Source organism: Sebastes fasciatus, chromosome 22 (assembly GCF_043250625.1).
Source record: "Sebastes fasciatus isolate fSebFas1 chromosome 22, fSebFas1.pri, whole genome shotgun sequence".
In the NCBI taxonomy this organism is placed as follows: domain Eukaryota; kingdom Metazoa; phylum Chordata; class Actinopteri; order Perciformes; family Sebastidae; genus Sebastes; species Sebastes fasciatus.
The window spans coordinates 17,516,504-17,533,696 of record NC_133816.1 but is presented as its reverse complement, the minus strand read 5'-3'; the positions used below and the strand labels follow the sequence as shown (position 1 = coordinate 17,533,696).

At 44.0% G+C, this 17,193-nt stretch overlaps 1 protein-coding gene across 1 annotated transcript in view; it reads left to right on the top strand.

Moving 5' to 3' along the window:
• Positions 1-17,193, top strand: part of serpinh2 (serine (or cysteine) peptidase inhibitor, clade H, member 2) — a 122,032-nt gene that overhangs the window by 87,207 nt on the left and 17,632 nt on the right. The window contains 1 exon segment of the mRNA XM_074622816.1: positions 16,278-16,928. Within this exon segment, the coding sequence (XP_074478917.1) occupies positions 16,285-16,928 (644 nt within the window). The 5' untranslated portion in view covers positions 16,278-16,284.

Genomic DNA, 17,193 nt, shown 5'->3' with positions numbered 1-17,193 from the left:
AGGCCGAGATGCTTATGAAATAATTTAGGCAACTTAATGCTTCTAAATGCGGAGCTGGGAGCAGGGCTTCAGTGAAAGGGAAAGAGAGAGGAACATGATTAGGACCAGGCGGCTGATTGCTTCCCCTTCCTCCCTCCCTCCTCCCTCTGCTTCTCTACTTCACACATCCAGATTTGTTCCCCGTCTTTCTTTCCCTTTCTGCTCTTTTTGCTCATATATATGTGTGTGTGTGTGTGTGGTGGCCTCATGACAGGACAGTGGGGGTAATAAAGCAGACAGCCTCCCAGATTACAGCTCCCTCCTCTAACTCCGCCGCATCCACCTGCTTCATTACAGCCGAGGCCACAGCGCACTAAACCCAGCAACAGCCTCTCCGCTCTTTACTGCCTTCTGTCCACCTGAGCTCTCATCTGTTAGGATTAACACCCCAACACAATACAGCGCAGGAACAGAAAATAATTATACTGTTCATTATGCAGAAGGCCTCCGCATAGCTAAGACTACAGCCTTTCCCGGTTTATTACCATGTCTCTGTGCTGCTCTCATCACTTCAACAAAGTCGGAATATGATCCCACTGCAAAGGAGCTGCTCCTTTTGAATTTCACTGGTGTGTATCATCGTAGCTCATAGGAGTCCTGGCCGCGCAGAACATTTCTCTTTTTGCCTCTGTGTCAGCCTCCCCGCTGTCTGAATAAGAAATTGTTCAAGAAAAAAAATGTAAAATCGCCTTCAAAAAGAAAAACGGCAAACAGTAGGAGTCTGGAAAAAGCTGCGTAGAACACATTTCAGTATGGCGCTTATTCTGCCCCTCTTTGTCTGTGCTGTCAGAGGCAGGCCATTTAAAAAGTATATACGAGGTGCCCAGGTGCGTGCTCACGCTGCGGTACACACGTGTAAGTGCAATTACGATGACGAGCGAGCCATACAGAAATTTGTCAAAATTATGACATGCATTGTTCTGTGCCAGTTATTAGGCTTATAATGGAGCGGTTACCCTGACGACCGTAAATCAAGCCGGGGAGTGCAACAGGATGAGGGTTATTGAGGGCAGAGAAAAACTAGAATTGGTGTTATTCTCTAAAAAAAAAGGTTGATTTATTATCAGGGACGTCCTGCAAAGTGGTCTCAGGAGCTGTTTATGTACTGTACCGAAAGAAAAAGCTAGTCAGAAAACACATTGGATCACAATTCAGCTTACTTTATACATGAACCATAATAAAAAATGTATTAAATTTCTCATTAGTAGCAGGCAGAGGCCATGTGTGCGTCCATTCCCAATGAAGAGCAGATTACCTTTTAACACGTTCTTTATGAGTCTGGACTTTTGGAGCACCTAACAAGAGTCTTTATACCATAAGCAGGCTGTTCTCATACACTGTTCGTAGCCAAACCTATGAAAAGTAATGCACTGTTTGTATGCAATCCACGTAATGGTGAACCAGGAAGTATAAAGAGCGACAAACGCCATATGGGGAGGAGGTCGGGGTGGATGGTTGGGTCAAACATCACTGGACTTTCGCTCAGGAGACTGGTGTTCGTACTCTGTGTGAATGCATGTAATGAGCAGAAATTGACACATGCGTCATGACATTCGTAGGAAATTGGGAATTTTGTAAGATATCAAACCGTATGAGGATACATTCCCATAAGCCATCTTTGCTGGTACACCCTAAAGAAAGTATATTAACATTAGCAACAGCTGTGGGAAAGACTACATTGGGGAAACATCGAGGACCCTGGACAGAATAAACCCTATAATCAGCTGTCTGTTGGAAGACCAGTCTAAAACTGCCATGTGACTGACTAGAAGGGAGTCGAGGTCATCGACCAGCAGACTATGGATGGCCGTAGAACGATCAAAGAGGCCGAGACCATCCTTGAACCAAGATGGGGGTTACCATCACCCACCTCTATACGGACACTTTTTTTTTTATGTGACCACATGAAAGGTTTGCTTTAATCATTCCTCTGTCCATACTGGTCATTAAAAGATCCCTCGCTAATGCGCTTCCAGTGCAAGAGACGATCAATCCACAGTCCTCGTTCTTTGCCAAAAAACATTCCAAAGGTTAGCTGAAAGCTGATACGAGACTAAAGGTCTTTGCACACCAAGTCCATCTTTTTCGTATGCATATAGCATTGTGTTTAAGCTTTTTGCTTTTGGCTTTGACACCAAATCCCTCCGCCATCGTCTTGTCTCTCAACTCTCTCTCGTCCCGTGTGTGTGACATCTGACTCCTGCTACTCTTGAGCTGAGAGTCCATACGGAGCAGACACTTTCACTTTCAGTTTGTCCGCGGTCCGATTATGTGTTGATAACACGGCGCTGATACCTGATAAAGAACTAAATGGGTTTTATTTCTATAAAAGAACAAAATGACGATGGGGGCGGTGGGAACGTTATTTAATTAGTGTATGCCAGAACACCGTGTGACACCGGTAACACTGACTACCGCGGCGAGCCCAGATTACAGCAAATGAAAAACTGTTTCGATGCACATATGGTTATGTGAAATTGTGACCCTATACTTTGAGGTAATGTGATGAAGCCGGAGCCAGCTCCATTTTCTGAATGCAAACCGTGATGTGCAGCTGCTGACTAGTCTGAAGTCTAGTAAGTACTTGATTGCTTCTAACCCACTGGAAAGAACACATTTTGCTCCTCCTCATTTTTCCGAAGGCTGCGGTTACTGTCATAAAGATTTTACATGCAAAACATACAATAACTGTTATAGGATAAACTACCCAACATTGAATACCCTGAAAGGATCCATTCTTCAGAACCATCTGTCCTCCAAGTAAACTTATAATGGAGTATTTCTACATCATTACTTCCCACCACTTTCCACTGGCCGTTATAATGAAATGAGAAACAGAACTTCTGAAATGAGAACTGGATGGCGTACAACGCGAGGTCACTTCAGGCAATAGAAATGAATCACACCCAATCAGATAGTCCTTGTGGCATCTGTTATAGCTCAGTTGAACAATGACACCCAAAAACAAAAAAAGTTTTCTCTCCTAAATGACTGCATTCATGCAACAAAAAAAAATCTAAAAGCTGCTGCGACTAGAATTCTTAATCATTACTCTGCAGTTATCAAATTATGTATACAGTACCTTGGTATAAATGCTGTAATCAGCTGAGACAATGGAGGAGATGATTGCTGCTACTCCATCTCATGCCGCGAGTATTTTTAGCACGTGTCCACATTTCCCATGATTGCTGTTACTTTTTGTTGCCAAGGACAATGTATTATGGAGCACAGGGGCCTGTAAAGGATGCCATTCCACTCAGCTGTGGATGTTTTGGTTTATGGATAATTGTTTTTATGTCTCGAAAATGAACGTGACACTGAATTATTGATGTTGAAATGTTCCACATGGCACCAGTAATCTTGTAATATTGGTCTCATCAGTCCCAAAAAGAAGTAGACCTATAGTAAGGTTTGCTCTTGAACGCGCCTACGTGGGAAACTTCAAAAATGTCTTTTATTGCTCATTGCAGCAGGAGGGAGGGACATGAACTGAATCTGCACGTCGGAATCCCAACACAATCCAACAGTTTTAAAAATTCAAATGTGCTTTTAATAAATGCATGAGGGCTGCACCTGCGGCCACTTTGGAATTACAGTGAAGTAATATTTACAAGCCTCTCGGTGTGCATCCTTTTGACTTCACACTGTGTACGGCTCAAACTAATATAATTTTGATGAATGCAAACGGAATTAATGCACGCCCGCGTTCTCCTCCCAACACGCTCGGCGCACTTCAACTTAATGCCATTAAAGTCATTTATTTTTGCGAAAGTTGCCGTGTTTATAGTGCTTTAGAGAAAGTAATGAGCCAAAGTGGAACTATAAACTAAAGGTCAAAACTTTACTAGAGGCTGGCTGAAGTACAAATGAGTGGTGAAAGTGTTTGTTTGTGTGCATGCAGCTGTGTGTGTGTGTGGTTGGATGTGGATCAGTCCACAAAACAAAATATGTCGTGGACGTAGTCGCCGTGATGTCACCCGTTGGTTTGTGGACAGCGGTTTTGAAGCCTTGAGTTTGACATTTTGGCCGTCGCAATCTTGGTTTTTGGCCATCACAATATTGTTTTTTGGCTGTCCCCATCTTACCCTGCTTTATGGTCTATTTGACTCTAAATGGGAGCATAATTTACTAAATGAACATCATGCTGTATTGAAGAAGACTTGAAACTAGAGATCGAGACCATAAACTCATGTTTACAATGTTTACTGAGGTAATAAATCAAGTGAGAAGTAGACTCATTTTCTCATAGACTTCTATACAACCAGACTTCTTTTTGCAACCAGAGGAGTCGCCCCCTGCTGGCTGTTGGAAAGAATGCAAGTTTAAGGCACTTCCGCATTAGCTTCACTCTACAGACATGGAAGTTGCCCCCTGGTTCGAATCCCACTTACGATTTGAAAGAGCATTAGTCATGTGACTCGCTGCAAGGTGGTCTCACAGCCTCTTGATGTGACCGACACACACACACACACACTCTGCAGCCGTCTGAGCAGTCATTTCCAGGGATATTAGAGGCCCTGTGACATGGTGGGCCATTAACAGCAGAATAATATCACAAGTTGACCCTTGACATTCATAGCAGCTTATATCTCCCTGCTGATAGATGCGGGCTCTGCATATAGCCCTCTGTGCTGGAAATGAAGCCACGTGGAGGGAGAAGAGGACAAAATCCTTCCATCTTAAACCCCGCCGGAGCGAATAGCAGAGCGGCTTAGGGGGTGAGGTGGGGGGCGAGGGGGAGAGAGAGAGAGAGAGAGAGAGAGAGAGAGAGAGAGAGATGGGATAATGAGAATGTAGAGAGCAGACTTCTTTGGCTCTTTTTGCAAGGTTGCATTTGCACCCCCTCTCCCATCTCAACCCCCGTCGCCCCCAAACCCAGCGTGACTCCTGTCGCATTCAACCGGATGACATCACCTGTTGATTTGGTAGCAGTGATGCATTACACCTCTCACTCTTTATTGTATGCTTCTTTTTTTTTTTTATTATTCTGCCTGTGCACGCCACTCGTCTCGTCTTTCATTCCTGCGCCATTACTCATCTAGTCTCTCGCGCTTTCGCCTGTTGCTTCCCCCTCTTTTTATCTTATGTATGTTCCTGTGATTTCCCCCCCCCCCCCGCGTCCTATCGCACCCTCCACCTTTTCCGAGGCAGAGTGATTAATAAAGCAGTGACACCGTTCATTTGCATTTCTCAGTTCCTCACAATCCCCCAATGTGCCCCATATTTTGACCTTTTACCCTTTCCCCCTTCTGCCTCGCTTCCCTTTCCCACATTATTTCGGTTTCCTCCCTCCGTCTGTGTGCCCTTAAGCGGCGGTGTAACCAGTTTCCCATGAGGTTTGAGTGGCAGCCTGACCGACCGGCTACCTAACGTCATCTCTTCCAACCCCTCCCTGCCCCCAAGTTTTCCCCTCCATCCATCCACCTCCCAACAACCGCGGATGACTCAGTGCCCACCTGCCCCGCAGCCATCATCTATCAGTCAATCTGAATCACACACACACACACACAATAGATCTGTGTGTGTGCTCCATGGACTACACGCTTACAGTAACCGCTGTGAAGGACTAAAATGACAGCTTTAGCCCTCAGGGATAGGCTGAACTTCTGTGTGCATGCATGTGTGTGTGTGTGTGCGCATGTACATGTAAATGCAGTTATCTCTTATAAATATGTATGGTAATGCACGGGGAGAGGTGGTGAATAAAACATGGGGACAGGTGACGGCAGCTCTACTTTACTCTTTATGGATGTTAATCTCTGAGGCTGTGATTGTGAGGACTTCACAATATCCTGTTCAAATGTCACTGCATTCCGCGGCTACGCCGAAGTGAATGTGTGCCGTACGACTATTCTTCATGTTGGGAATTGCATTACAATAACAATGACTTTTTGGATATATGAATATTCTGGTGGAGATCTGTAAAAACGTCCTCAATATAATTTAAACCATCAACCACGAAAAAGTTTTGCAATTATTAAAGGGCAGCCACAAGTTCTCTTTTTTGTGATAAAACTTTCCTGAGGACATTCATATGCATATTTTAATTCTGGATGCATCACTCAGTTTGATAGACTTGTGCTTTTTGGTTGATGCATGTAAACATCATAACCTGCTTATAATGACCCAGATAAGCTTTTCTCCCAGTTATGAAAAACCGGATCTTGGATGCATCAGTATTATATGAAATAGTGAAGTAAATATGCTTTATATTCCTCACCTTTGTATGCCTCCGTGCCGGCGACAGCTGTGGCTGGAGGCATAAATGTCTTTGGGTTGTCCGTACGTCCATCTGTACATACATCCCATTATTGTGAACGCTATTCTCAGGACCGCCTGGAGGGAATTCCTTCAAATTTGGCACAAACGTCTACTTGGACTCAAGGATGAACTGATTACATTTTGGTGGTCAAAGGTCAAGATCACCGTGACCTCACGTCCGTCCCATTCTCAGGAACGCCTTGAGGGATTTTTTTCAAATTTGTCACAAACATCGACTCGGACAACAGGATGAACTGATTAGAATTTGGTGGTCAAAGGTCACTCTGACGTCACAAACGCACGTTTTTTGGCTACACAAACCTTCACACAAATGTCTAACAGGATAAAATGATGAAGTGAAGACATTTTGGACAGGCATTGATGTAAACTGACACTTGACTGGCTGGTGGAGGCGTACAAACTGCGAGGCGGTAATTCTAGTTTGTTTTGTGGTAACATGTGGAATGTTGAGTTGATTTACAGATGCGTCCGTAGAGGAAATGAAAAAAATGGTTTGCCCATAATAAGACCTGAAAATGAGAGTGAAAGGCCCTTGTTGAATATCTTAACTGGAGGTGCTGGCTTGCTTACAAGCTAAAGCAATAGTAATATAAAAATGTGACTGTTTTTCATTGAAAGCTATCAATCATTCAAACCTTATTTGCATAGCACCTTTCATACAGGTTAGTGAAGTTCAAAGTACTTCACAGATGACTGACGAGCCAAAAATAAGAGCATGAGTTTGACCGTGAAAACAACAGAAAAGATAAATAATTCAGCAATTTAACAATTTGACAATTTTGACACCAATGCACGCGAGGGAATAACATGATAAAAGTATATTAAAAATGTAATTAAAAGCTGTAATAATAGTAATAAATCAGCGTGAAATAAAAACTAGATAATTAAAATAATAAATTAAACAACTTAAATACAATAAGATAAGTGATTAATAAAATAACAATAAAATAGAATAACATTTTGCAACTTAAATACAATAAAATAAGTGACTGAAATAATGTAAAACGTCTAAAAACTAATCGTACTCAAAGGCTTGGCTGAATAGGTAGGTTTTAAATTTGCTAGCTTGACAGCTGTGATTACTAACAATAGTCATGTTTGTCGTTTACGTTCATCTTGATAATTTCAGGGGAGTGTCTTTGGTTGGAGGCCTGAAGGGACGGGCTGTCAGGGCTGCCGACTTGGCAACTTTCTTGATTGATTTAGGGACTTTTGAAGCTAGTGCTGCGAGCTGCTTTCATTGGAAAAGAGTTGGCAACACTGGGCTGGGTTTTTCAGTTGGATGATTTTTAAAATCTTGTGTATTCCTGCTAGTTTCTTAAGATTACAAACCTTAGCTTGTGTGAGGCATTTCTTTTTCAATACGAAGCCAAACTAAAGAGTCTAGTCTAGCTGGCTAGGCACTTTTGGCATAACAGTATTAACTTGTACACAACTCTAAAGACAGCACAGATTGACACTCATTAATGTCCCACAGACAGTCAACAACACAGAGGGTTTGAAATGGAGGAATTACACTAGATGCTGAATTTCAAGGACCATTTGTCTCCAATGAACATTTGGTTTGCCATTAAGAAATCCATGACCTTTATCAGCTTCTATCTACGCGGCCATTAATTCTCCCAACCAACATTTCCACATTACCAAGTAAGAGTTGTCTGGTCTGGAGGCAAATTCAGACATTGCAAAAAATACTGGAATAATAATACTGCTTTGTCGTGTGCTGTTTTTGGCTATTCACATCGCGGAATAATTGCTGAGTGATTCGTCTTGATCAACAATTTAATTATGGTTGTTTTTGTCTTATGGGGGAAGGAAAAATCACACTTATTTCCCCCTTTTTATTAAAAAAACACACACTTATGCAAAGTGTCAATGCACAATTCATCCCTGTCATGATCGCATTTAGTTTACTTGGTAATTAAAAAGAGAAAAATATCAAAAACGGGAGGTCACTCCAGAAAAAGAGGAAGGCGGCAGACAAAGAAAAATGTCCTGTAGTTTAGAGGATCGGGATGAAGGATGGCGGGGAACTCCCTGTGGGCCCAAATGAGACAGTGTAATGAGTTGCCAGGGTTTGATACAGTTTTCCCAATCTTACTAATGCATTCTGTTGTAGACATTTTCCCAGCTTGCCTCCCTCCTTCTTGCTTTCCTCTCCCGGCCTCATCTCCGTCTCCCTCTCTGTTCCAGCCTATCAGACATGACAGTACCAGCTGGCTGCTGGCAAACTCACAGCCAGAGGATATAATCTGTGTGTGTGAATGTGTGTGTGTGTGTGGGTGGCTGAGGGTGTCAACATATCGGTCTTTGATATTTTCTGACGGTCTTAGGTGTGTTTATGTGTGTGTGCGTGCGTGCTTGCGTGTGAGGCACATTATATGAGAGTTCGCGCGCAATGCGTCAAAAAAGCGAACATGTTGATTTAATGCCGTGGAATCTGAGCCTGAGTGATGTGAGTCACAGGTGTGTGGCGGTTACTCGGGGGTGGGGTTAAGAGCAATATTTAATTCCTATAAAGATAGTTGTCAACACTTGCTTGAAGCAGCTGTGTACTCTTGTGGGTGCTTGGCATTTGCTTTTCTCTGACTCACTGAGCACATTAAAAGCCACTTATTTGCCTTCCTAGCTGTGTGGATGTGAGCCTGTAGAGAGATGTGTACCCTTGCTTTTGTACTTCGTTGCGTTTCACTGAAGTTTGGGTAATTTATAGACACGTCTAATGAAAAAAAAAGTGTGAGAAGACCACCTATTTCTTTAGCACAAAGAAAATCAAACACCAAACCCCCCCCCCCCCTTCTGTCTTGGCAGCTCGGTACACTTTCACAGGGCTTCAGGAAACATTTAAAGCTTATTGGAAACATTCAAGATGAACAGCAGATGTGTCTGTGATTTTGGCACTGTTCAACATGTTCACCCCGACCCCAACCGCCACTGCCCCCTCCTCACCTTTCTGTCGTTGCCCCCCTCTCTCTCTCTCTCTCTCTTTTCCCCCCCATCGATTAAAAACACATATTCCCTTCCTTCCATCTGTCCAGCCGTACCGCCTGTTGCCTTCCAGAGTTTTGCCCTAGATTCAAAGTGGGGGAAAAACATCCCAGTTGGGGGACACACTCATCTCCCAGTCTCCCAAATCCCATCTAAAATGTGTATTTTTAGATCTTCAGTAAAGCAGACATAAACATCCCTTTTTAGCTTTGCACTGATCAGAACTGATTGCTTTATATTTGTACTGTCCTTTTACCTCTGTCACCATTTGTCTGCCTCATTCGATCTTTTCCTTAATACCTTTACAAACCATGGGCATGACAAATAAACGACATGAAAATGCAAAATACTCGCCTGTGAATATTATATGTCTAGCGCTTTTATTGTGAAAGATAAGAACGGAAGGAGTGGATCTGGTCTGCTCTGCCTTTGTTAAGGTTGAAAGGATAAAAAAGTTTGCCGTCTTGGTTCGGACTACGGAGCCTCTGTGTTGTGGTTTCATAAATATAGACCCAACTCAACTGATTCCGCACAATGTGATTGGTTGATGCCTTTATTCGCGGTGCGCCGCTTTTACGCCGCTTAATATTCGTGTTCTGTGTGAAAGTATTCATGACAAAAACAGTTTGAAAAAATAGTTTGACGTGCGACTTAATCATTCGAAGAAAAAAAAACGCCCCCGGTGTGTAAAGGTTGATTTTTACGCATTACATTTGAATCCTCAATTCCCAAAATTAGAAGCTACTAATAATAAAGACGGCAAAGGTCAAGATCCATGGTGACTTTTAAATAATCCTGTTTGGCTTTTATATGCAGTGATGTTGCTAGGTACCGCGTCCTGCGTCTCTAAAATCCAATTTGACAATCGGCATCTTTTTTTAGAACCAGAAGTGACACGAGACGGTGGAGCTAAGTACAACCGAACACTGAATAAGACATTCTTTAGGCAACCAAAAAGGTTATAATTATATTTCATGAAGTGAAAACACACTGTAAAAGGATTAAAGTTCTAGGGCGAAAACACGGACAACTTCCAGGCCGGACAACGCCGTGGTAGCGACCTGTCAATCACAAGGTAGCCACGCCCTAAAGCATCCCCTGCTTTATGGTCTTTTTGTCGCTAAATGGGACCATAATTTACTAAATGAACATCATGCTGTATTGAAGAAGACTTGAAACTAATGTTGAGACCATAAACTCATGTTTACAATGTTTACTGAGGTAATAAATCAAGTGAGAAGTAGGCTCATTTTCTCATAGACTTCTATACAATCAGACTTCTTTTTGCAACCGGAGGAGTCGCCCCCTGCTGGCTGTTAGAAAGAATGCAAGTTTAAGGCACTTCAGCATTGGCTTCACTTTTCAGACCCCCCCGAGTTGCCCACTGTTCACCGTCCAGGGGATGCGTCGTGTTGAAAAACTCTTGTCAGAAAGAAAGAGAATACGCATATTTCTCAAGATGTTGAACTATTAAATTTATAAAGTATAGCTTATTTAAATTGTTACGTATTGAAACACACTTTTAAATGTTCTTTTTAGATTCTGAATATATATAAAGTTATTCTTAAAAAAATATACTTATATTCCTATTTGATAAAATGTATATGTAATGTATACATCAAGCTCGAGTTTAACACTACAATTTGTCAAAAAAGACAAATTTTATTGGGTACCGACTCATATAACCACCTGTGGGTCCCGGAGACTCACTACATTGAAAACCTCTCAACATCACTGTATATTTATGGTCAAGGTTTGGCACCAGACCTCCAGCCCGGGTGAAGCTGGGGTTAAGGTAATGCTTCAATAAAAATCATGGCTGCAGCTTAGCAGCTTGGCCAGACACTGAGTAAGAGCCCTAATTTGAAAGGACCACAATGGAACTTGATGTAAACCGGGACCCCGCGGGCCTGTCCAGACGGGGCCTTAAACCAGCTCTGTAGTAGTTGAAACGGGCTAGAGCTGCTGACAGACAGGCAGACCAGAACTGACGAGAACAGGGGCTCCCATGTTACATGCTGTTTGTTCTGTACAGGCTCCAAAAATGTGTGAGGCACAGAGGGACGGGGAGAGATTTAGACGGCGTTTGGAAAGGGAGAAGGAGCAGAGGGGAGATGGGAAAGGAGTAGGAGTATAGGGGTGAAGGAATGGGAGGAGGTGAGAAGCAGAGAGGAAGTGGGTCGACAGTGAGTAAGGGGAGGTGGGAGAAGGTGGAGGAGAGGAGAGAGAGCGCTGTGGGAGGACACTTTATAAGAAAAGTTTGAGTTTTTGTTTTAGGTAGATTTTACGGTTAAGGGGTTCTGTCTGCTTTATGTCCTGTCTTAGAAATGTCACTTTTCTTCCAGGAAAGGAAGGAAATAGATATGTGTGTGTGTGCGTGGAGCCCCCAGAGGTACTGTAGGAGGAGTATAGAGGGAACTACTTAAACCTCAGGCACAGTGACATGGAGGGATGGATGAAAAGGGAAAGGAAGGGAAAGAGGAAGTTATGGAGTGAAAAGGAGTCTGCTGAGCTAATGTAGTGCGAAGTGAAATATCTAATTCTGGAAAGAGCGAAGGCGAAGAGAAAGGGGGAGAGTAAAATAAAGGCTACAAGATGTGTGTTGAAGAGAAAATGAGAGCAGGGCAAGGGGGCGAGTGGATATCGCTCCAGGCCGGTCACTGACCATAACGGCTGTCATTGCGAGGTGTTGATTTTGCTGCCCTTGAGCCACAAGCGTTTAACCTCGACAACAGCCGAGAACAATAGCTAACAGACGCATAAACGGATAACATGTGAGGTGAAATACAACGTTTACTAAGACAATGACGTCTGGAGCTGGAAAACTGAATCAGGGCTCGAGGTGCAAGGGGAGGTGAGGGCGAACAGGACCGGGTGCTGGTGAGCCCTTTGGGTAAAGGGGAAGATGTGGTGGTGCATTGTGGTTAAAGCGCGTCCCTTTATAAATCCCCTAGATGCACAATCCGCTGACTGAGGGACCTATCAGGTTCCCAACCAGTTTCCCCCGGGGACTCGTTTAACTGCGGCGCAAGCCCTGTTTTCTTATGAATCACCTGCAATGTAATACACGTCGCTGCTCATTACTGACGAGACTGACTGTGATGTGGTGCTGGGGGGTCCCAGGAGGGGGGCGGCGACTCCTGTGGCGAGGGCCAAGACCTCTGACGTCGCGCACATCGACTCATCACCACTAACACGTACAACGCAGCAGCCTACACGCCATTAACGAATGTGTGTGTTACCCTGTGATGCGATTTTGCGTTCGCTGTAGGCGCTCTTTGACATACCGTTTCTCTTCTCAGTGTAGATGTCCAATAATTAGCCAATGTGATTTGTGTCTTATTTCCAAGGTAGTCTGATAAGTAAGTGTCTGCGAGGGGAATGTGTGTGTGTGTGTGTGTGTGTGTGTGTGTGTGTGTGTGCGCAAAAGAGACGGAGAGCGAGAGTGGCAGCGAGCAGAGCGCTCAGTGTGTGTTTGTGAGCTCTGCTGTGAATGTGTTCCAGATAGTGCAGCTGATGGTTATCTTTCGGAGAGAGCTCTATTGATTTGGCTGGGGTAAATAATTGGTTGGGTCTACAAGCTGTCATGTTCGGCCTGATTGCCGAGCATTGGTGGTCTCGGGCAGTTATCTTCCTCCATATCCCTCTCTGATCCTCCTCTAGCCTCCTTAGTCTATCTCTACATTTATCGATTAAGTCCCTATATGACCATTTTCCATCCTTCAATTTGGGCAATAATCCTTGTCCCGAAGCCGCGTGTTACAAGTTATCTGCTCGCCACTCCTTGTTCCGCCGCAGGGGGAGGGCAGGTACAATTTGGGAAGGCGAAAAACAGGGAAATGAGGAGAATGGAGAATGAGGACATTTGGAGGGGTCAGATGTATTACAGGCTTGCATGGTCTGCCCTACTTTTCCTTGACAGTAGACTACATTAGTGCAGCTACTGCAGAGTGAGGTGGCTGGGTGTTAGGGTGCACTGGGAGTGTGTGGGGCAAGTTTCATTTCGTTAAAGTGGCAATAGGCAGAATATTTTTGGCATCATTGGGCAAAAATTCCATAATAACCTTTCAGCATATTGTAATTCAAGTGCTCTGAGAGAAAACTAGACTTCTGCACCTCCTCATGGCTCTGTTTTCAGGCTTTAAAAAAATCTAGCCGGTGACGGGAGACTTTGGCCAATCACAGGTCATTTCAGAGAGAGAGCGTTCCTATTGGCTGTTCATTCAACGGAGGCAGCTGTCAATCACTCGCAAACTCCGATCAAACGGTGTAAAGTGTTTTCAGAAACATATCATAGTCAACGTTGGGCTTTGCTTGATGCACCGAAAAGCTGTCTTGGCGCGGTGCAAGCCATTAGAAATAACGTGTTTCAGAGTGCAGTGGTTCCGTTGTGGCGTTGTGTCTGAAAGGACCTTCAGTGAGAGAGAGGGAGAGAGAAATGGAGAGTACTAAGAGAAAGAAATACTCAAGCAGGAGCAAAACTAAATAAAAACAGATGAACATTAGTTTATGCCAGTGATTCACACGCCAAGTTCACACCAGAGGGGCGAATTATTCAGTTTACTTTCCTGGGAGTTAAAGGTAAAATCAAAAGTTGAACATAAAAATGCGGTTGCAGTGTACTTATTATGTTGATCTTTTCACTCTTTTTAAATCACCAGAATGGAAGGAAAACAAAGTCTCTGAAACTCAGATTTTTTTCTGCGGTTTTGGTTTTGAAATCCTCCTTTTTTCTTTTAAGGTCTCAAGGTTGGCAAGTATACTAGTTTGACCGTTTTATCAGAGTTCGCCAGGGATTGACAGCTGCTCAGAGACGGCAAGGCTCCAGCTCGGCTCTGATTGGTTGTTTTCCTCCGGTCTGTGAAATCTTGCAGATGCCATTAGGAGCACCGGAGGACACATGATTTTTTTCAGATTACCTGTCTCACTACTGTCAGGATGTAGTGACTGTTTGATAAAAAATAACTTTTTTAAATCATATTTGCTCCAATTCTACCTAGTGCTGCTTTAACTAGAAATAAAGAATCTAAAAAGGTGGGCTATTTTAAACATTATAGTGTTACTGCCCTTTCCCTAATTAACATCCCAAAAATGCAGACAGATTTAACACATAATCAGGACTAGAAAGTCAAACCTCCTCAGGTGGATTTGCCTGCTGGCTGCTGCGGTCTATATATCCTCTCCTCTGGGAGGGCTGGGTGTCAAGTTCTCGGGGCCCTGGCCCACATGCATGCAGCCTCTCACAGGGTCACTGAGCTGAGGCGATGAGAAGACCATTAGCGACCCCGCTTGAATGGCTCTGGGAACTACAACCCCCAACTGAGCACCAGAAACAAGAGGGTTTATTATCCAAAGCAAACCCACAGAGCTCGCTTTTCAATGTATGGAGAGAAACGCCTCATTTACTGCAACTGGTGGTTCGTTTTAAAAAACTATACCGGCCGGGCCCGACATTACATGCACATATAATCCCTGCCAAACTCTCAGGGAACAGCTGTAATATATCCCAACAGGGACTTGGTCTTATTTAATTATGGTTTTGTTAAAGCATAAATGTATTATGCCTGCATAAACCAGTAGGACACAGATACCACAAAATTGACCTAACCGTGGATTTTCTCCAGTGGTTAGCTTTCTATAATGGATTTTACATTCATACTTATTTTTTAAGCTGTATTTAGCTGTGATATGTAACTGCAGTAAAACGTTGTTACAGTGCTAATACGAGGTTTCTGCTTTGAAAACAGAACGGTACTTTTATGGTGCTTTTTCACAGTACAACACTTTTAAATCGTACACCTACATGTGTTTACAGAGGTATTTTTGGGTGTTTTAGACATCTTTTCATTAGCCTTCATTGCTTCAGTTTATCTCAAACAGTAGCTAACGGTTCTTCAGTTGTATACCTGGAAGTTTCGGGGAAAACGGAAAGCTTCCTCCGTGTGTTGCCACGTCTGAACCCCGGCAGCACCACTTCCTGTGGAGGACCTAGCTGAAAAGGAGCGAAAGAGAGGGATAAACTTGAATTAATTAATGGTAAATTTGAACAAACACGTTTTTTCCTTATTTTCTTTTTCGCCGGGAGGTCTTAACAGAGTAGTCTGAACCAGACGGAAGATGTTTCCCATCACTCCTGTCACCGGGGCTCGGCAGAAATCTGGGTGTTGGTTTTTTTTTGTAAGGCGAGATAGAGAAACAAACGTTTACTAAAAAGCTTCTTTTGAAACTTCATCAAAGTTAATTGTCACTCTCTGGTTTCCCCGCAGCGTGTGAGATAATAACAATGTTGCAGAGTGGGGAGGAAAATTTACAAAATCCAGTTTACTGCTGCGGCTCTGTAGGAGCAGGGGCTGCTGTTTGCACAAGTAGGTTGTTTTACAGCAAAGAGGGAACCCTTAAGGCTGTGTTTATGTTGCTTTATCTCAAATATGAACAGTGCTATAACAGCATGAGTAGCTTTACACTGTTAAAAAAAAACAATCAGTCACAATGTGCCTAATGAATAGAGCTCTTTGCATTATAAATGAGAGGAATGCAGGCTTCATTCTTCTCATTGTTACACACAAATAGTCATAACTTGCCGACCTTGAGACCTTAGAAAAAGGAGGATTTCAAAACCAAAGAGGGGGGTCCTACTCCCTGGGAAAAAGTGACTTTCAGAGACTTTGTATCCTGCATTCTGGTGACTTTAAAAGAGTGAAAATAACAAAATAATAAGTACACTGCATCAGCATTTTTTGTGTCGCGAGCAGCTCTCTTCCGCCGGGAAACGACATTTGGTGTAGCTCTATTGACGTCCGGGTGGAAACACTAGGGTTTATACACAGGCTAAGATAATGAAAAGGAAAAAAAGTGTGAAAATTTGTCATAAATCGGGAGAAAAAAGAGTCTCCCGGGAAAATCGGGATGGTTGGCAAAGTATGCAAATAGTTTATTTTGCTGACTCCCCTCCCTGTGCTCTCCTCTAGGTCTGCCATGCTGCCCAGGCTTCCCGTCTATATCCTCATTTCTTTGCCAGTCCTTCTGGTGCAGGGCGGCACTGCCGATTCATCCAAGAAGAGCCCTGCTGCCCCCTCCCGCCCTCCACCCCGCCCGCCTCCTCCTCTGGGTGATCCCACCTGGGCTCTCGGTCTGCATCTGTACCAGGCCCTCCGCTCTGACTCCAGCTCCGTAAACACCCTCTTCTCCCCTCTGCTCGTGGCTTCCTCCCTTGGAGGTGCGCTGGGTGGAGGTTCAGCGGGCACCACTTCCAGCCAGCTCCAAGACCTCCTCAAGACGCCATCATCCCCCGCCAAGGCTGCAGAGCTTCTGTCCGGGGCATTGAAGAGCTTCACCGCAGCCAACGGTACCAGCTTTCACCTGCACGCATCCTCGGCTCTGTTTTCCAAGCAGGCTCCTGCAGTCAGCGAGGCGTTTGTGAAGGAGAGCCAGGCCAGGTTCGGGCTGCAGCATCGGCCTCTGGTGAAAGGAGACTCCAAGGCTGACCTGAAGCAGCTCCATGGCTGGGCTAAGGCTGGGCTCGGTGGGCTGGAGGGAGCTCCTTTAGCAGCTGAAATCCAGGCTAAGGCTGGAGCTCTGATACTGGCCAATGCCCTGCACTTTAAAGGTATGTAGAAACAGTGGAAATACACAAGAATTGGGCTTGTCTATACTCACTTCACCATACTAACTGATCTGATGTCACAAAACTTGGAAAATATGACATTGGTTGGGAAATGATAATCGTAAAATAGCATGCAAACATGTCATTATTTCTCAGTGTGTCCCGTCCTCACTGTGACCCTCGATGATGCAACTTTATAGCCAGCTGAATAATTCATTATGGTGCAGCTATGCTGGACTGAGTAATGCTGAGTTAGACGGGTGTGCTTTGTAATTGTGGAG